General features: G+C 47.2%; 2 protein-coding genes across 2 annotated transcripts in view; one reads left to right on the forward strand and one right to left on the reverse strand.

Annotated features, from left to right (window-relative positions):
• The window catches only part of PGM5 (phosphoglucomutase 5), a 188,368-nt gene extending 178,661 nt beyond the window's left edge, over nt 1-9,707 (forward strand). Inside the window, exon 11 of the mRNA XM_034646746.1 lies at nt 8,209-9,707. Coding sequence (XP_034502637.1) covers nt 8,209-8,298 — 90 coding nt within the window. The 3' untranslated portion in view covers nt 8,299-9,707. The remainder of the gene's footprint in view (nt 1-8,208) is intronic.
• A 5,478-nt stretch (nt 9,708-15,185) lies between these two features.
• On the reverse strand, nt 15,186-19,501 carry TMEM252 (transmembrane protein 252). The gene is made up of 2 exons (XM_002927912.4): nt 19,227-19,501; nt 15,186-15,423 (listed from the first exon to the last, which is right to left on the reverse strand). Exons 1-2 carry the CDS (start codon nt 19,499-19,501, stop codon nt 15,186-15,188), a joined length of 513 nt encoding a protein of 170 aa, XP_002927958.1.
• Nucleotides 19,502-20,958: the final 1,457 nt, after the last annotated feature.

Consider the following 20,958-nt stretch of genomic DNA (forward strand, 5'->3'; position numbering starts at 1 on the left):
CACACCTGCCCCCACTGTGCGCCGTGCATGTTCTGAGTGTTTCCTATTCATGAGCTCATTTCATCCTCGCAGCTGCTCTGTGGGTGAGGGCCCCCTACTTTGTGTACGGAGCATGAGGGCGTAGAGCGGTTAGGTGGCTTACAAGCTCACGCAGCTCGTGAGGCTTCAGAGTCCATGCTCGTCACCACTCTTCTGTACTGCTCCCTCTAGAATAAGTAGCACGACACTTTGTAAGTGTGGTTTGCAGACCTGGGTATGCATCAGAATCACTTTGGGAGCTTGTTGGGGCTAGACCCTCCCTGACTGGTCCCCAGAGTCACCGAAACGGCATCGCCATGGTGGGACCCACAGTAGCATCCACAATGATTCTTCCCTCGTCTTTAGGTAACGGGCTTCTGACCAACCTTTGGGGAATTTCTTTCGAAACTTTAAGCCCATCTCTCAGGAGCAAGGCTTCCCGGGATCCATATGCAGAAAGCCAAGCTGAATCTCATTGTCGTTCCAACCCTAGGAACCATGTTTTTAAGAAGTAACTGATTACCTAGACCATGGCTTTCGGAAGTGGTTGGAGCAGAGGGACAGAGGTGAATGCTTTCAAGGAGAGTCCTTTGAGCAACACCAACGGGAGAGTGGTCCTTTTTTTTTTTTTTTAAGCTTAGCCCCTGCTTTCAATCCTGCAGTTGTATTTCTGCTAACAATTCCGTGAATGGCGGTAATGGGGTGGGCAACCGTACTTTCCCTCTGTACTAGCAAGTGTGTTTCACATCAAGGAAATCTTTGAAGTCTGTTGTGAGTGTACCCAATGAAGAGAAACGTGGAAGACACAGTAGGGACATTTGAGGAGGGTGGGCAGAAACTGTGGCGATCTGAACCAACTGGTCATTTCCCAGCCTGTCACGCTGTCTTTGACGGCAGAAAGGAGGCTCAAAAGGGAGAGGAGGGGGAAGAGGACGAGGGAAGGAACGACCGGGGGGCAGTTCTATGAATTGTAAGCCGTCACATCTCACAGGTTGGTCAGCATTTGCAGCACAGGACGAGAACGGGGCACCGAGACTCTGCCTGATGCCTGTCCTTGGTGCCCATAGATGCTGGCCAGCAGTTTGGCCCTGTCCCCTTCCCCATCCCTGCGGTACTTCTGAGTGTGGAGCCAAATGGAGCTCACATTTGAACAAATAAGAAAACGGGCTTCGTGACTCTTCTGTTTTATTTTGGATTTGCAGCCTAGGGGCTGCCTTTCACCTCCTAAAGTCCGCAATCAATTATAGGAGTGGGGAGGTTGGTGGGGAAGCGGGCCGGGCCTGCTCAGTGTGGTTTCTAGTAGGCTTGTCACTGCCGTCTCAAAGGGCTTTTGTGGTTTCCGCTTTGACTGAACTTCTTTGGGAGTGTTTCGTCAGTTTGTATCTTGGGATGGCTCTATGCCCCTCAGAGGAGAGCTTTTGTGGAAGCCGGGCTTCTGATGTTGACAAGATAGATGGTTCCCTGTGTCAGGCTCAAAATTCAGACTTAAGTGGTCATTTTTCACAGTCTCCATTTTGGCTAATTTTAGTTCTATTGTGGATCAAGACAAGCGGATGTGTTGCATGAGAGAGGATTAAAGTCAGGGCTGTGGTTGTATGGATTGTAACAAAGAGCGGAATGTTGCAGTGTTTAGCATTTTCACTTCATTTTTATTTACTTTTTTTAAATTTATTTTTATTTGTTTAAATTCAATTTAACATATGGTTTCAGTTGAAACATATTCGTTTCAGAGGTAGGGTTCAGGGAGTCATCAGTGGCATGCAACACCCAGTGCTCATTACTTCGGGTGCCCTCCTTAATGCCCATCACCCTTCATTTATATTAGCAAAAACATATTTGATTTTGTCTTTAGTAATAATTCCTGTTCTAGATGTTTCCCAGATGGGTTTAAAATAGCTAGTCAACCTTCTTATCTAAAATCTGGGTGATTGTAACCAGGGTGCCATCTAGCCTATAGGGTTCCCTTGTGCCAACTGGAAGACCTGTCCAGGGGAAGGCTCGGGATAATGAGGCTGGTGGACAGCATCTTAGTGGGGAGATGGAGGCATCCCTTCCTCTGGGAAGATGCCTCCCCTTGCCATCTTCTGAGATGGGCTTGGGATGGGTTTCCACCCCCACTTACCCTTTGGGCAAGAGCCCTTCTAAAGTGGGCTTAGGGTTACAGATCCCTGTCCTTGACTCTCCCTGCTACTCTGTGTGAGTGTTCAGGATTTAAAGGGCACTATCATCAGAAACTCTCCAATGCTCAGATGTATTGGAAACAAAGTCAGAGGATGACTCCACGTTTATAATCCTGACAGGTACGGATTGCTCCACAACTCCTGGGCTACAAGCAATGTCACACTGCTGTGTTGTGCAGATCCGACGATCTCTAACTTGGTCATCCCAACCTGAGTTGTCAGGAAGCTCAGTAGTGGCCATTTGGGACTCCGTCCGTTTTCCGGAGCATCAAAGACCACACAGAAGGGACAGAGGCCTGGCAAGGGTGCACGCCATCCTGGGCAGAATGCGGGTTTCCTCTGCTGCCCTGTGACACCAAGTCTGTGTGTTGTCCCCGCCATATGCCTGGGGCACTTCTCTGGGCAATGGCACGGGCTCTTTAACCCTGTGGTCCTTGCCACTGTCCATAGGCCTCCCTCCCTCCTTGGCATTGCTGATGCAAGGGGGCTTAGGTTCCCGCCATTTCCCGAACACAGAGTCCTTTCCCTTTGCTGTATTCCTGGGTTTGACAGCTTTCCTTTCATTTCAACTCCGGATGATGAAGCCTTCCCCCCAGCCCTTGGTCCACGTTAGTATTTAGCGCTTGTTAGAATCCCTCAAGAACCTAGTAACCCTTCCCAGGTGGAGAGGGGTTCCTGGCCTAAGAGACATGAAGCCTGGACTCTCCCTTGGGTTGAGGAGGAGGCAGGTGGGGGAATGGATGGACAGTTGGCATGAGGTAGTTTCTCAGTAATCACCCACTATGTTAAACCCTGGACAACTCACCTAATTGCCTAATTTCCGAAGCCCGCCATTTTCTTTAGCAACTCTTCTGGGCAAGACACATATTTTTGGGGAAACAGACATATGTAAGAAAAGCTTTGCCTTCTAGTCGCTTAGAGTTTAGTGGAAGTGTGTAGAGGAAGAAAGAGGAGGAAAATCAGCTCTACAAATTCCTGTAAATCAAGATAAAAAGGAATCAGCAGAGAAGCAAGTGAGTGTTGGGAGAATGGAGGGAGCCTAGCTGGGCGGGGTGGGGTCATCAGAAGATCTCAGGAAGGAGGCCCTGAGGGATAGGTGAGATAGCAACATGGTTCTAAACTGACAGAACAACGCATGTGGAAGTGGAGATGAGAGGCTGATGGGCTGCCTCAGGCTAGGGGGGGGGTCACAGTTTCAGGGGTGCAGAGGCGTGAGACAAGGGACAGGCAGGAGATCGAGGAGGGCTCATGGGAAGGAAGAGTGTTGTCACTTCCTGTGACTGCTGTAACAGTCCCCCAGACTGGGGGGCTTCAGACAATAGAAATGGATCGCTCCTGGTTGAGGGGGTAGCATTCTGAAATCGTGGGGTCGGCAGCCCCGCACTCCCTCTGGAGGCTCTGAGAGAGAACCCTTCTTGTCTCTTCCACCATCTGGCAGCTGCTGACGCTGTCTGGTGTGTGGCTGCGTCACTCCCACCTCGGGCTCCGTCTTCACTCAGCTCCTCTGCGTGTGTGTGTGTGTGTGTGTGTGTGTGTGTGTGTGTGTGTGATCTCTCTCTGACTCTCTCTTATGAGGACAGCTGTGATTGCATTTAGGACCCAGCTGGAAATCCAGGAAGATCTCCTCATCTCAAGGTCTTCATCGCATCTGCAAAGAACCTTTTTTTCCCCCAAAGAAGGTCACATTTATAGACTCCGGGGACTAGGGTCTGGTATCTTGTGGGGCTATTATTCTGCCCACCAGAGAGAGTGAGACCCAACCTTCAAGAGCCTGACAGCCATGCCGAGAGGGGCTGAGAAGAGCCGTGGAGGGATCATCCGGGACTTTTACATGAGGGTGTCAGATGAATGAGTGTGGTCCGAAAAGCTCAGTGTGGTGAGGCTGAGAACAGGTAGGGGATGCAGGCGACTGTGTTAAGGAGGCGGCAGTGGGATGAGGAGCAGTGGGTGGATGGGGGACCACTGTGGGAATATGACTGATGGGTTTGGCCTCTGCTTGAATGTCGGGGGGAGAGAGAAAGACTCACCAAAGGGCACTTCTGGCCCAGCCGTTGGAGAGATTAGTGCGGATGCTGGTGTGGCCATGAGCTGAGTTGGTGAGGATTTTAATTTTGGTTTGCAAGAAGTTTTGTTTTTAATAAGGAAAGACGCTTTTTCTCACTGGTGATAAAAAGCTGAGTGATGATGGTCCCTCAACATGATCCAAGAAAAAACATAATTTGGGTGAGTTCATTGGATTAACATAACTTTGTCTTAATTTGTTTCAAAATTTTGATTAATTTTAGAGCACACAGAGACCAAGGTTAGCTCAAGAAATCCAAGGGAGGGTCCTGTCCTAGGGCCAGGTCCTAGAGACCAGACTTCAAGCAGAATTGTAGACTCAGGGCCCCCTGGCAGGAGTGAATGGATCTTTACTTGAGAGATGATTGGGATTCACACCATTCTTTTCTCTCTACCAAATCTTCATTATTTCCCTCGGCTCTCTTTAATTTTTATTATTCCTAATTTCTTTCTGCTTTCTTGTAACTTTTTGTCATCTTTCTCAGAGTTCCTGTTTTCTTACAACCCGTGGATTACCATGGCGCCTTATACCCTCATGGTTAATCAATTATAACCTCGTGGTTAATTTGACTCCCACTGCTAACTGGCTCATTCTTTCATTACCTATCAGTTTAACCCTTGAGGGAAAGAATCTGATCAGCTCGTTCAGGTTTTGTCCCAGGCCATCTGGCAGGTTGCTGCCCAGCCTCTGGTGGCTGCCTGAAGATCAGGGACCCACTCCTGGTCCAGTTAGCTGTGGCCAGGGGTCGGAATTGCGTGATGCAAGCAAGAAAACTGAGCCTTGGGCTGGAGCAAGGAATTTGACAGGTACAGGAATGAGCACACCTTAGAGCAATGGTTTGCAAAGTATGGTCCCTAGACCCCCAACATCAGCATCACCGGCACCTTGTTGGAAATGCACATTCTTGGGCCCTACCTCAGACCTCCTGGATCAGGAGCTCAAGGAAGGGACCAGCAGTTCGCACTTTCACAGACCCTCGTGGTGATTCTAATACACACTCAAGTTCGAGAACCACTGCCTTAAACTAAGCAAAGAGCATGTGGACTAAAACCAAATGTTGGAGTGAAATCATGAGAGGAGGTCAGGCCATTCAGTGGGGTGTCGATGCAAGCTACCCCTAAGAATTAGGAGCAAGTAGCATTCGTTATCAATTCCTGCTTTACTGGCACTAGGAGGCCTATGTCTTCTGTCAGTGAGTGATCTGCATTCTCTTGAGTGGTATTACCTGCCCGAAGGAGGAGCTAGGATCAGTACAGTTATCCCCGCGCCCTCCTCCCTACACCCACACTTCCTAGACTGTCTGAATGCTCGCTCCTCCTCAAGACCAGCCCAGAGCTGGGTTCCCTCCACAAATTCTGACAAATCCGGCTTAGTAAGTGATTGTGTTTCCAGTTAGGGTTTTGTTTTTCTCCAAAAAATCAGTTAACTATTTACTTTGAGTCTTGTGACACTCAGATCATTGACACCTCTGCTGTCCGTTGCCCGTCCCGTTGCCGGCCAGGGGAAGAGGTTCATTTGGTTAGGGGTTTGTTGTTATGGCCCTAATTTGCATGCATGTGCATCAGAACCACCACCACCACAACTTAAAGAGGAGATGGGAGAAAGAGTGAAGGGAAAAACCCTCTCTGTGCTTCCGGGGAGCACGAAGAGGTTAAAACCTAATACAGGACCGGGCTGAGGGTGAGTTAGCTAGATGCAAAATTTAAAGAGGCAACAAAACACATCAGCAATCAAAATAAGTATTGCAATGCAGTATTTTTAAAAATCAAAATCGATGCAGTTAAAAGCTATGATAAACAAAGTACCCAAATTTTAACTAGAGACAGGCTCCAAAACCCTCTTTAGTCTGATAGGCTTATTACCTCAAGATGGCAACGAATATGCCCCCCGACTCTCCAAGATGGAGGAAGGACGTTTGGAACCACAGTGCGAGTGCTGTTGGATAGGTACACTGCCAACTCAGTTTGCTGCAAGAGGGGCATTCACTGCTCCCTATTCTGCATAGAAAAGTTGTGTCAAGCACTTCTAGAAAAAAGATGCTATACTCCTCACTGATTAAAATCTCTATGAGTTTGTTTTCTTTATTCACGAAGTGTGGTCTTGGAACTTCAAATGTATTCGTGTAACCAGCAACGCTCTTCTGTTCTTGGTCCGTGTAGATGGCTGGTCCGTCCTGTCTGACCCCTCCTCTAAGCTGGGACTTGTCTGGTGCAGTGGGTGACGATCCCACTCTTTCCTCATCTCCCCTCCTTCACTCCTTTTATCTACTCTGTCTTCCCTATCATTCCTTGAATCCAGATTATGGGAATGGAAAGAGCAATAGAGGAGGTGTTATCTCTTCTTAGCTCAGCCACCAAACGGACGTGGGACCCTGGGCCCGTTATGGCTCCTGTCTGTTGCTTCGGTTTCCTCGTCTGAGACAAGAAAAACTCAAAACTAGACCATCCCATGTTTCTGTCTGCTTCTCAAGCTCTGTGCTTCCCATTCCACATCAGAAATCTCACATCCACAGGCTTCTAACATCTTCTAGTGTCTCCCCTTGCCTAATGAATTAAATCCTTACGCCTGGCATTGCCATGCCTCCAAACAAGCTTGCTCACTTGTTACTCAGGACTGGCGTGTGTCTACACTCCACTCAGGACACACAGGGCTACTTGTGCTCATCCTCGGACCCTGGACATCCGCTTGTGCCTCGTTGGCCGCTTAGTATGCATGCATTCCCTCCATCCCTGTGTCTGTCAGGTGTACGGGAGGGTTGCGATAGCAGAATCCCCCTCTCCCTTCCAAAAATGAAAGGTTTTATTTTCCTCAACATGGTATCTTTGTTTCTTCCCTTCTGCTAGCATTTCTTAAACTTCTCTACCATCAGTACCCCTGTATTATATTTGTCTTTAAATGGACTTACATTATTTTCACTTAAATCTATTTATTTATTACAGAAAGTTTGCATCTATGTGAAAAAAACGGCATCCCTTGGTAAATAAAAGCTCTCCACAAAAGTGAATTCAGGAAGATACACAGTGGTATTACGTTCTGTCTAGGTACCGCTTGCCTGTGGCATGCTGTTTGGGTTCGTGTATTAAAGATTGACAGCCAACAGAGTTTCTCCTGAATGAAATTAGGAGGATGGAAGAAGCATGGAAAGTGGGGTGATTTTCTCCCTGTTTTTAGGTAACACCATGTCCATGAACCATTTACAATAACCTCCCACATCATCTTTGTATATGAGCTCGTGTTCCACACTTCGGAAAACGATGCCTTACTTCTGTGGAAGGATAGCAGCTAGCGGGCAAGAAATGATTCTCCTCTCTGTGTCCTTTGCCTTTCTGAGAATCTACTCCTTAGACCTCTAAACCATCCCCCTCCTGGGGGATGCTGAGGCACCTCAGGAGCCACCGTGTTATTTGATGGGAAGAAATGAGTAGATATTTCTGCAGCACTAGCCGATGGGTTGGTCTGCCCTCTGTGAGACATCAGGATAGTAGGTTCTGAGGGCCTCTGGTCTTAGGCTGGAGAATGAGTGTGTTTCCTTGAGTTCTTGTGCGTGTACGTGTCTGGGCAGGGTGTACATGCTATGGGGAGAGAGTAGGAGGAGAGGAAGACTGGATTTTTCTGAACTTCCTTAATTCACAAATCTCTGTTCATGAAATTCCCCAATGCTCTGGGAGTTGGGTTGGTGGGTTCCTGTCTGAGATTGGTGTTTTGGGAGAGCTGGATAAGACTCTGGACACCATCTCCTCCCCTAGCCCCCCCACCCATCCTGCCCTTCCCACTCTACTCTCTTTTTATGGTTGAGGAGCCAGGGTTTAGGGAACAGGTGTTGGGCCAGTGGTAACTCCTCCTTTAAGCTGAAAATTGGAGTTGAATCCAGATGCTTGCGACAGAAACCACAGTGGCCCTCCTAAGACTGATGTGAGTTGTTCACAGACTTTTCCCCTCCTTTTCCAGGCTGTGCTGAGTCCTCTTATAGCCATCGCGCTGAAAATATCCCAGATTCATGAGAGAACCGGCCGGAGGGGCCCCACTGTCATCACCTGAATGGAGGAAAGATCAGTCACCAGGGTCAAAAGAGAGTGCTTGGCGGGAGACACTTCACCCACGCCTTCTTGCTACCTGTTTGTGCCTTTTATGACTTTGAAAAAAAAAAAAACACAAAAAAAAGATAATTTGCTAGTGGGTGGGGGAGGGATGGGTGGGGAGAAAAAAAAATCGGTTTGTTTGCGTTTGGGTCAGTTCCTCCAAATGCCACAGGGTCTTCAGTTGTCTGGTAAAACTGCACTATCATTTGGTATCTATATTTTATCACACAAAGGAACGTCACCTTTTGAGAAAGAGTAAGTGGGCCAGGAACGTGCCCATCATGGCGTCCGCGCACTGTTGGGAAAGGTTCTGAAATCATGCAGAGCGCAGTGCCAGCATTAGGCTAACCCCAAGCCACGGGTGCCGCTGGGCAGACCTAGGAAGACTCTCCTTGGCACGGTGGAGGACTTAGCTTTTCATCCTGGCTCAGGGCTCCCAGGGGGAACGTTGTGGAACTCCCCATGGCCGCTAGTCCCCGGATGGCCCACTCCCCCACTCTCCCATCTTGTGCAAGTCCCTGTGTCACCTTCTCTCACATCTTTGGAAGCATTCTACAGATCACCATGGCACACTTTCAACGAAACACATCAAAGGGTGTTTTCCTCTCTAGTTTTGTAAATAATACCATTTTAGCTCTTAATCTGGCTGCAGCCCTTCAAATCCCACCATTCATTCGTGTGCAGGTGAAAGGCAGTTTCTTGGCGGCATGAATGCCTAACATTTCACCACATTTCACCAGCCCTCCCTTGATGACATCACGTAGGGTGATACAGGGGTTTATAGTCATTCCTCCTGGGAACACAAAATACCAGCATGTCTGCATTCTCTCTTTCTCTTCTGTTATCTCCCAGTAAGGGCCTGTTCTAAAGCAGTCGTTTGGACACAGTTCAGATCTTACTTAGAATGGTTCTAGAAGGATACAATGAAATGTTAACGGGGTAGAGAATAGAGTGCTTGCTGGAAGAAAACCTTACTGGTGGTCATTAATGACCCGAAGAGATGGGGTGGGGGAGGGCGGCACCCCTGCCAGAAACCAGAAGGTCACAGCTGGCTTGGCCCTCTTTGCCCAGGAGAGGGATACTGTGGCTCTAGCAGCTTCTGTCTGCACCCAGCCGGGGCACTCAGTGCGTGGGACCTGTTTGCGTATGTTTTGCTTCCTTGGGAACGACACTCTCACTCACCCTGTCGTTTGCACAGATGACGTGGTGCTCTTTGACTGTGAGGCAAGGGGGTTTTGCTGTAGCCAAGATGAGCACAAGCAGGGAGACGTTCCAGGGAAGGGATTTGTGTCCACTTTCTATCTCTGCTTCTGTCAGAAACTTGCTAGGACATGTAGTTGCCAATAAAAAAGAAATTCCTGACTTCAACCTGCACGTGGATTGTGGATTTTTGCGTGTCTGTTTTGCCATGGGTGGTCACATTTTGATAAGTCTGTCTTTCAGAACACTGCCAAGGGCTGGCTTTCGTTGTTAGGACCTGGAAATTTATTACGTAAGTGGGACCAGAAAAGGCAGATTGCTCAAAACTGCTTTTGGGAGTCCTCAAAGACGAAATTGGCAACTGGTCTTTCCTCGTAAGTATCTTTGTTTCATAATCATAGAGGGTGGCTTTGAGCAGAGATTCTAAAGTCATGAAATTTATCAGCAACGCGTGTCATCTGCCTTAAAGCTTTGGTTCTCGCCACCTTTACGTGGGGTCCATGGCGGCCATCCGTTTACTACTCGGCTCTGTGTGGGTCCATGCAGCTGGATGTGTTATTAGGCTTAGCTCTAGGTCAGAAAATAGGTATTTTTTTCTCAAGTTGCTGAATTTTGAATCGTCTCTACCTTCAAAGTTCAAATGTAAGATAATCCTCACTTAAAAATTCTGTTTTTTAGTTTCCAGCATGTGCGCCCAGTCGCCCAAGTATACATTCATTCATTCATTCAACAAACACTGGTTGAACAACTACTCTTTGCAGTGTCCTGTTTGTGGTGCAGTGAGGAGATGTACGAAACGTGATTTCTGCTCCTAGGAGTTTATAATGTGGGCATGGGAGGCTATGACAAAATACACAAAGAAGTGGGAGGATATGAATGCTCTAGCAACGTGCTATGGAAACACACGGAGGGATTGGCTCTGAGATGGCAGACAGTAGGCACTTGACGGGTTTCCCAGAGAGTGGAATTTCCTGAGACTTGTCATCATGTCTATGATTTCACGAGGGGTCAGTGTAGCCAGAGCAAAGACTGGGGGTTGAGAGGCTGGAGAGGAGGTTGGCATTGGGTCTCGTGAGAGGATGGCACTGATGGACGAGGGTGTAGGAGTCACGGGGTATAAATATCAGGCAGAGCACATGTTTGGGCCCAGCTATGGAAAGAAGCAGCTGCACGGCCACCTATCTTTGCAGAGCCTTTTCTCAGCTAGGTGGCCAAGGGGATGGCCCTGTAGTGGCTCTAGGTCACGGCCTTTCTGGAGCCTGCTCGAATTCACATTGCCGAGCAGTTACTACTGCTTTACGTAAGATCCCCGCTTCTCTTGCTGAGCCACACGTGCGTGTTCTACCTTCTCCTCGGGAGAGGCGGAGGACAGGAAGGAACTTTTCTGCACATCGTGGTCTTTATGTCTTAAAGATGAAGCTCCGGGCACCCGTCTTTCTTAAGAGTAAATGACTGGAGAGGACCAAGAATTCCATGGGGGCCCACAGGAGGCTATCACAGAGGAGAGGGTGGATGGAGTGTGGCGGCTGTCGGGCCACTCTTGGGATGGGGTTCACTCGCGACACCCTGTGCCCCCAGGGTGATGACAAGAGGCAGTGTCTACGGTGCAGTGGTTCCCAACCAGGACAGGGTTTGGAAATGTGGGTGTATATGTGCCAGGGAGGTATTTAAGGGGAGGGGACCACGGATTCTAAATATCCTATCAGGGGTCAGCCAGTCCCTTAGAACACAGAATTGTTTTGCCTCATTCATGATCCTTGGGTTCATTAGCTGCCCTTGAAAATGGCACGCTGCCATTATTAAAATGAGATGTTTATCCGGTATTACTGATCCGAGGTGCAGCCTCTATCCACAGGATTCACAGAGCAAATAGTTTTTTATGGCATCTCAGGTGGATGGGCTTGGACATAACCTGAAGGCTTTCTACACATGGCGGCACTTGGACTGACAGTTGGCTGTGCGGAGCCAGTGTTCTCTGCAGGTAATACAGACAGCCACAGGGATAATGGTGTGCTGACTTCTGATTGGCCGGCTGTGAGTCTGTGTCAGGCATGGGATTTACTTTGGCAGCGACAGCCATCAGCCATGGCAGGTGTGGGGAATTCGAAAAGCACCTGCAAGAGAGGGGCGTGCCCTAACAGGTGACTCCATTTAATTGCTTGATCGTGCACTGGGGAGTCTTGAAACACGTGGACACGGATATCGCAGACACCCGCCTTGGGGAGATTTCCCTCCCTGACTGGAGAAGGGCCTGAGGAGTCGCGCACCTTTCGAAATGATGTAACTGCCAGTAAATCAGTGCTTGCCCTTCAGCCATTACAAACGAGATAATCAGACGCAGCAGAGCTTAGCAGATGCCCATCCCACTCCCACCAGCTGCAGTACCTATCCGTGGAAATGGCTCATGCACTTGACAGCCCACTTGGTATGTGAATCAGCCTAACCTGTCATGGAAAATTATAGAATGTGGTGAAGCTATGCATTATAAGTCCACGTCTTTATCATCTTTTCATGTGTTTTACCACCCAGCGTGTGCCCTGCAATGCAGGCGAGCTGGGGAGATACCTCACCGAAGACTCTGTGTTTAAGTCGAATCTTGAGGGATGGGTAGAGTTGCTGGTAAAAGTACTTGAGAGTTTTGGAGCGGAGAGGTCAAAAATACACATGCTACATCTTGGATATGCGAAAGAGGCAGCATAGTGCATTCTATGACTGGCCTTGTCATGCTCACCTTCTAGGGGGTGGAGGGAGGACTTAAAGCTGTCACTCAGAGGAAGGTTATAAGTTGAAAATAGTGGAGGAGGCGTCACCTCTGAGAATTGCCCTTCCTCATTGCCAGACGAGCCCACCATTCACGTTTAAGAGAAGGGGATGAGCAAAGACTGTAGTGAATATTTGCCTCTTCTTCACTTTCATGCAGTCTCCATGCCCTCCTTGCCATTCAGGGAATCATGGTTCTCCATCCATCACCTCTAATTGTACCATAAGCTTAAGGAGGAAGACGGGATACGATGTCTACCTCCTTGAGTAAATGCCCCAGGGGTGGCCAATGATTTCTTATTAAGCACAGCAGAACGCTGTTGTCCTGACTTGCCCAGCGGGTTTTAACTGCTGGGCCTCTCGAAGGCAGGATTTGTTTGGAGTAACACCCGTGTCCTTGATGCTGGCTTCGGAGTACATGTGTTTTCAAAAAAGCAGTAAATGTCTATTAGTAGTACTTCTTTTCAAAAAGCACCTGGCTTATCTTATGAATCAATAGTTGATGTTCAGTAATGTTTGGGTTTTCAAAAAGATTAACTCGTCTGGATGCTTCGTTAGTTTCACATGGAGAATCAAACTTTGACTTATGTTCCCCTATTGATTTTTTTTCTGATACAAAACAGAGATGAAAGAGAGGGAAGTTTAAGTTCAAAATTTATTGGAGTAAAGAGACCAAAACAATTTTCTTATGTAAACCAAAATTAACATGTTTCATATGACTACCAGAAGTTGGAAGAGCCATCTATGACAAATGCAAACTCTGGATAAAAGCCCAATGACAGAGCTGGTTCAGGCCCATGGGTGTGCTCAGACCCCAGAGAAAATTTTAGGGTACAGTCTCAATAGAGGGATGGAGAGAGATGACAGAAATAATAAATTGCATTGCTAAGAAATGACCACCTTCCCATTGGACAAACATGAGTGACCTTCATATCCAGTTATGCCCTTGAGGTCAAGGATTCAAATCACAGATGCCCAAATGCATGTTTCATGTAATGGGACCAGGATTTCCTCTTATATGGCTTCCTGTGTATTTGTCAGGACATGCTTAATGTGTGCACTCAGCAAAAATGGGAGGAGGAGGCCATGGAGGCCCCATTCCATTTTGACAGCCCTCTTTCTCCTTGAAAGCTCTTCATCCTCACCACCACTGTTCAAACCTCCCGTGTGCCCATTCACCGAGGGCTGCCTGTCACCAGTAAGAGCCGCTATTCATCATCGATGGAATGATCAGAGAGAAGGAAAGAAACTGCATGAAGAGGTGAGGGCCAAGCTCCTAGGCAGAAAACAGGAAGGGCATATTTACATGTTAAAAGAGAACCCTATGATTTTTCAACTACAATGAAGAAATTTTAAGTCTTTTTTAAGTTAAAAAAATATAAAAGAATGCTAGAAGAAGCTCTCCAGCTTCCCCAAGGTCTGTAAGGTATTGCACAAGTCCTGGGTCCCTACTTCCTGTTGGGGCCCACGTTCTGAAGCTGGAGAGAAGTCCAAACTGCTCCACGGGAGAAGGGAGCTTAGACGGGGTTAACCTAGGACAAATGTGTGAAGTAAATACACCTGCTCAAGCCCGTCTACTGGAAATGACTATATGTTACGGGCAAAGTTTCTTAACACCTCAAAGTCTCAGTTTATGCATCTGTAAAATGGGATGGACCGTTGCACTTATTTCTGAAGGGTATAATGAGGGCTAAATGAAAAGCACAAAAAGTCCACGGTGCAGAACCTGTCATGTAAAAGACATTCCGTAATTGTTAGATAATAATCCCAGCATAAATTCTTCACTTGATTGAGGAAGAAACTCAGTCCCAAGGAGGTGAAGATTCTTGTCCAAGCTCTAAAGCATCAGGAGGCCTGTCTTCCCACCGCCCTGCCCCCCAACATGTCCTCTTGTGTTAAAACATGTAATAAAATATAATAAAGCTGAGGAAGAATAAGTGGGTTTTAAAATAAATGTCATAAGACTAAAAATGCATGGGTCTGTATCTTGAGACAAGGAATTTTCTGTTAAGTATCAAAGTACTACAATATAGTCTCCTTTCTTTCAATTCTAGGGATTTGCAGGGGGATTTATTGAAATACACACGAATGTTTTAATGCCTTTCAAGATTTATGTCAAAATCTATATTAATACAACTTATGGCTAGTACAGTTTTCCCCTCTGAATTCTGTGTCTAATAAATTTTTAAGTATTCTGTCCACCTTGTCATCTCTGCTTGTACAACCATCCCGTTTTTAAGATATTCATTGAAAATTTTGTGTTTGAGCCATTTTGGAAGGAAATATTATAGTTGTTTTCCTCATAGAAATAAAATACACATAGTTAAAATAAAGTAATATGAAGTAACATGCATGGCTTCCAAGAGCACAGCTCCCACAACGTGAATTACGATGTCACTCTGGTAATGTAAATGGAGAGACTATAACACCAGCCAACAAAACCCTCAAATGAAACCACAATGGCCCTTCGTTTCCAACACACTCTCCTCTCGCAATTGTTGGGTGATGTAGCGCCTGCAGGCGCCTGGCTGCCCCACCAGCAGCACCTGTGTCTCCCCGCCCGGGGGGCTGAAGTGATGGCAGGGGGTTGAATGAGAGCCAAAAGCCTCTTGGAGCTGAGCTCCAAAACTGGTCCCAAAGCCCACCTGGGCTGGGATTAGCGCGAATCCATTGAAATGTTGCAGGCTGCCGACCGCACCCTTCTGGAGCCCTTGCAGGCCAAACACATTGGTGGAACTGCATGGCTGTCATCCCCAGCATCTCCTCGGCGAGCGCTCCGGGGGGTCCCGGAAGACACTTTCCCTCCCATAGTCCAGTGGCCGTGTTTGTGATCAGCAGCTGTAACCCGTGAGGCTGCGTTCTGAGCATGAGGGAGTGTCCCTTGCATCAGCATCCCTGGCTCTGCCTCTCGGCATCCTGCAATGGTGTGGCTGCCGGCGCCCTGCCTGCTACAGACTCCTCATAGGAAGGGGGGGCCTCTGGGCGGGCATCCGTCGCATCCTCGAATTCAAGGCCCATCTCTGTGTACAGAGGAGGAGGAACGCCCAAGGCCTCGCCCCCTGCAGGACAAGGTTGCTTCTCGGCATCAAGACTCTCTTCATATGCAGGAGGGTAGAAATCTGGCCTGGGGATCAAAATGCCACAAACACACATGTGTTATTTAAGTGGTTAATGCCAAAGAGGCATATGCCTGCCTCTCTCAAATCACATTGTGTGAAGTGAAACTGTTAAGAAACATTGATTTCGAAACAGATGCACTTCTTCCCTGGCATCACCAGTTTTTAAAAAAATGTGCTGCTCTTCCAGCAAAACCCTCCTTATCAGCCATCGGATGTGTGCCTCTAGAGTCCTATTTTTCCCGGTGGGTTATTCCAAGCTATCCCCTCTCTCTCCCTCGTGGGAACCAGGGACTTCCAGTGCGACGTCGTTGCCAGGGGGAGGGACACGGGGAGCCTCGGCTGTGCAACTTCCCTCCACCCAAGTAGTTAGTCCATCCATGTCCTTGTCCCCGTTCACAACACCTCATTTTCTACTCCATTTTGCTCAGTGTCTCAAATCCTCCTAGCCAACAAAATAATGAACAAAAACCAATGTATAAACTTGTCAGATCGCTGTTGTCCATCTGAACCCAATGTAACCTTGTGTGTCAACTACACTCTAATAAGACATTTTTTTAAAAGCCCAGCTCTGTGCTGTCTCCTCAACTCTATGAGTTGCTTCTCTCTTCCTTTTCTTTCAACTCTCAGCAACTAGTTTCCAAAAAACATACTCATTTCTCAAACCATCTCAATCGACAACTTCACATAGATTTCACTGGCAGCCCTTTCCATGCCAATAAGTCAATGGCAAAAGGAGCCATTCTCACCGAAGATGGTGTGTTCATTGATCATCTTGCCCAATGTTGCTAATTGCTAAGTCATTCTGGCTTCTCCATCATGAATGGGACAGGGGGTAGTGTGAGGTGAGGTGAGGAAGAGAGAGGGTGAGCTTGATTGAGTTGTGTATTTATAGAGCGAATCCCTCGGTGCCCACAGGGAGTGTTTATGGTGTGTAACCACAACAGAACAGAGCCTGCCACTTGTAGCCACAGCTCCATTCCAAATATTACCAGGCGCACAGCCAGATAGCTGAAGGAGCGGTCTACTGTACGGCATAAATCTCAGCCTTCACTCAGAATAGCCAAGGCAATGTCACGGGGCACACGTGTAAAGACACTGAAGACAGAAAGGTGAGCTGTTCCCTGGAGTGATTTGAAAGGCTCCAGGATGACTGTCGCCCACCCCCAAATCCCATCCAGCTCTTCCAGTCCCATTCGCCCCCACCAGTTGACATTCCCAGTGCCCTGAGTTCCACCATTGCACACTCATTGGCTCTGATACCTCAATGTGGGTTCCCATTTTGAATGCATATGCTTCTGAGAAATGCAACTTTTTCTTGCCTGACTTCCTGGCCATTCTGTGTAGGCTGGGCTTCTGTTAGATGCAGCAGGAAGAGACAGTTCAATGGGGTGTCACAATAGCCATATCATGGATCCTTTTGAAATAACTGGGCACGGTGTGATGTTAGCAAATTTAAGCTGCCTCCTGTAGGCTATCAGTTACTCTTCTTTTTAAAAAGATTTTATTTATGTATTTGACAGAGAGAGAGCACAAGCAGGGGGAGCGGCAGGCAGAGGGAGAGGGAGAAGCAGATGGCCCGCTGAGCAAGGAGCCTGACAGAGGGGTTAATCCCAGGACCCCGGGTCACGCCCTGAGCCAAAGGCAGACGCTTAATGACTGAGCCACCCAGGCGCCCCTGCAATCAGTTACTCTTATCAGGAATTCACACTCTGGAGGCAATCATCTAACATTTATACAAGAAAAAAAATCACCATTCATGAAGCACCATCCGTAATCACTTTAGTTATCTTAAGCTTTTATCAAACCCAGAGGCCTTGCCAGTTAGTATAATAAACATTGGAAATGGGGTTTGGTTACTGTAATTAGTATCTTATTAATTCGCATAATAATGTCAAAGATCAACCGTCATGAGTAAAATTATTTATACTCAAGATACATGGAGTAGCTAAGATATTTTAGATGAAGAGGGCAAAAGATTTTATAGAGTCTTGCAGCCTGTATCTGGAGGATGATGACTGAAGTTTTATCCCTAAATGGTCCTGTGGTCAGCCAAGAATTAGGAGGGTTTTGGTTGTCTGATACTGACCATAAGGTGAACTGAATTTTATTTATTACAGTGCAATATATATAACATTAGATTTACCACTGTAGCCATTTTAAGTGCACAGATCGGTGATATTTGGCACATCCACACTGTTAAGCAACCTTCACCATTATCCGTCTCCAGAACTTAGCCATCATTTCAAATTGAAACTCTGTACTCAGTAAACAGTAAGTCCCCATTCCTTCCTCCCTGCTGGCCCAATAACCACTGTTTGCTTTCTGGCTATGAATTTCACTGCTCTAGATATCTCATGGAAGTGGAATCGTACAGTATTTCTCTTTTTGTGTCTGGCTTCTTTTACTTAGTATACTGTCTTCAGGGCTCATCCATGCTGTAGCATGTCAGAATGTCTTTCCTTTTTATGACCGAATAATATTCCGTCGTATGCATAGACCACATTTTGTTTATGCATTCATCCAGTGACGGACACATGTGTTGTCTCCACCTTTTGGGTATCATGAATGCTGCTATGAACACTGGTGTACAACTACCTATTCAAATTCCTACTTTTAATTCTTCTGTCTACATACCCCGAAGTAGAATTGCTGGATCAAATGGTGATTCCAAATTTAACCTCCATGCCATTTTCTATAAAATGATTGCACCATTTTACATTCCCACCAGCAGTGCACAAGATTTCGGATTTTTTAAAAAAGATTTTATTTATTTATTTCAGACAGAGAGAAAGCAAGTGAGAGAGAGAGCAGACACAAGCAGGAGGAGGAGCAGAGGGAGAAGCAGGCTACTGGCTCAGCAGGGAGTCTGACTCGGGGCTCAATCCCAGGACCCCAAGATCATGACCTGAGCCAAGACAGACATTTTACGTATGGACTGAGCCACCAGGTGCCCCTAGGTTTCGAATTTTTGTATGTTCTTGCTAACACTTGTTGTTTTCTGTGTGTTTTTTTTAAGTAAGAACCATCATAATGGGCATGAGGTGGTAAGGTTAACCGAATCACTGCTGGAATGTTACTGCCTTGCCTTGAATAAAACTTTCATGCAAGGGGCACCTGGGTAGCACAGTCGTTAAGCGTCTGCCTTCGGCTCAGGGCGTGATCCCGGCGTTCCGGGATCGAGTCCCACATCGGGCTCCTCTGCTGGGAGCCTGCTTCTTCCTCTCCCACTCCCCCTGCTTGTGTTCCCTCTCTCTCTGGCTGTCTCTCTGTCACATAAATAAATAAAATCTTTAAAAAAAAAAACTTTCATGCAAGGTGTGATCAGAACATCTAGAAAGACGGTAAGCTAGGACCTCACCGAGTTCCTAAAGAGGTTGCAGCACTCATTCAATGCCTCTTTGTTCATTTGCTGTGTGGCAGAATTTGGTCTGGAACTTCCTTGCCTTATAACCTGGTAGCCGGGTTATGGGGACTATCTCGCCACCACCTGCCTCTAAGGCCAGCTTCCATGATACAAGAAAAGAACCTCAGAGTTGGGCCTCTAATATTGGCTTAGCTGGGTTTTCAGTGGGGGAAGAGGTGGTTTTTCAGATATAAATACCCTCCACTTCATGGTTTTCTTAGAGGCAGCACCATTCTTCCAAAGGACTGACCCCGGAGTAATTTCCCAGCAGGAAAGCTTCAGTTCTAGACAGACAGCCCTGCAGGCCATGGCCATTGCTGCACAGTGGGATTAGGTTCATTCTGCATCTTTCCAGAATTCAGCCCCACTGCAGCCCTCCTTATCCTCTGGTCTCCCAGTACATACCTGTCGACTGTGGCCAGGGGTGCCCCATGAGAAAGGTGTCTTCTGAGCACATGGGTGAACACCCCTTTGCTTTCCCTTGCCTGGCGGTAGGTGCTCCAGAAAATTCCACTCAGGAGGATCACAAACCCCAGCGGCAGGAGCATATAGGCCAGGATCAGATTCCCTCGACAGTTGAATATCGATCCTGAAGAAATGAAGAAGGCCCCCAGACAGATCATCAGAAAGCCCATCAGGAGGGCAAGGGCACAGAGAACAAGACCAGTTCTGTTCTGCATCCCCGCTCCTTTGGAACTCTTTACTCCCCTGCTTCCTGGCTCAGAGAGAACGCTCTCATTAGCCCGCTCAGTGCTTTATATGCTCTGGGACCAACTGGCCTTTGGACAATTAAGTGAAGCAGGCACTGAGAAGCTATTCATTAACCATTGAAAGTTACCGTAATATCCTTGGAGGATTAACCTAAAAACACAGCATTGGGTAATACAGGAAGGAGTGGCTTTTCATCGCGGGCTTGCTCTTCGGAGCTGGGTAGGACCCTTAAGCCAGCCCCAGTGATTTGAGGGAAGGTCTCTCATCTTTTGATTAAATGGGCACTCGTCTCCTAATCCCCATGGTGGGTAATTCCCCACCAATGCTAGAGAAATCAGCATTTCTTGATGAACTATCTTCTTTGTGGTTTGGCAAGGGATCCTTTCCTGATTTCTTCTTTCTCTGTACTAAAAAGACATTTTTAAGCTCCTAACAAGTTCGTCTTGCCTCTCGCAATGAAACTCTCTATATTGCCCTCACCCTACATTACTGGAAAAATTCCAAGAGAAAAGTCTATGGGGTGAGCTCCCTGGTTCCTTCTCTGTAGATAAGGAAATGAGCAACCGCAGGAGGAGGAAAGAGAATTCTGGAGAGAAGGATTGTAATAGAGCTTTGGGAATTGGGGGGAGGGTGAATTTCTGGGGATGGTTGTAAAAGGCGATGATCTGGGGGGCACCTGGGTAGCTCAGTAGGTTAAACGTCTGCCTTCAGCTCAGGTAATGACCCCAGGGTCCTAAGATGGAGCCCCTATGTTGGGCTCCACTCTCAGCAGGGGGTCTGTTTCTTCCTCTGCCCCTCCCCCCAGCTTGTGGGCTCTCTATCTCAGATAAGTAAGTAAAAATCTTAAAAAAAAAAAAAAGGCAATGATCTGGCGACTTCTCTGATCCTGGTTATGTATCTTTCCCATTGTTGGGCCCAAATTTTGAGATCCTAGGGTCATTTCTGGTCAACAGGTGTTTGATAAAAATTTTTGCTTATTGCTCAACTGCTGACAACCATTCTTGACTTATCTTTCATGCTCACAGGAAAGGCCACAGGTATTTAATAAAAGAGCATCCCTTAAAACGTGTAGCATGTTTCCATCTCCAAGCAAAACAAACCCATGTGAGAAACACCGCCTTGTCAATCCCCACCCTCCCTCACACACACCTTAGAGTTTCACGAGGCACACTAGCATATTAAAAGCTCTGAAAAGTCCTACAATCCTTTCCCCCTCATAAAACACACATGAAATGAAATTTGTTTTGGTAGATGCCGCTAAAAAAAATGTTCCCTGTCCTCTCCCCTGCACCATCTGCTTCCCTGCAGATTGCCTCAGAAAATCTTTACAGAACCAGCCTTCTGTTTCCTGTCTGGAATTTGTTTCCTCCATCTTGACTGTCTTTGGTTATAGACGCCCTATTCTAGATCTGATTCATGCCCTGAT

The sequence above is a fragment of the Ailuropoda melanoleuca genome, chromosome 17 (assembly GCF_002007445.2).
Source record: "Ailuropoda melanoleuca isolate Jingjing chromosome 17, ASM200744v2, whole genome shotgun sequence".
In the NCBI taxonomy this organism is placed as follows: domain Eukaryota; kingdom Metazoa; phylum Chordata; class Mammalia; order Carnivora; family Ursidae; genus Ailuropoda; species Ailuropoda melanoleuca.

Bases quoted from the DNA above. Each gene is read 5' to 3' on its own strand.
- TMEM252 (XM_002927912.4), bottom strand. From the start codon at position 19,501: ATGCAGAACAGAACTGGTCTTGTTCTCTGTGCCCTTGCCCTCCTGATG. The intron at 15,424-19,226 runs GTATGTACTGGG...TTTGATCCCCAG, and splicing joins CCCCTGGCCACAGTCGACAG to GCCAGATTTCTACCCTCCTG.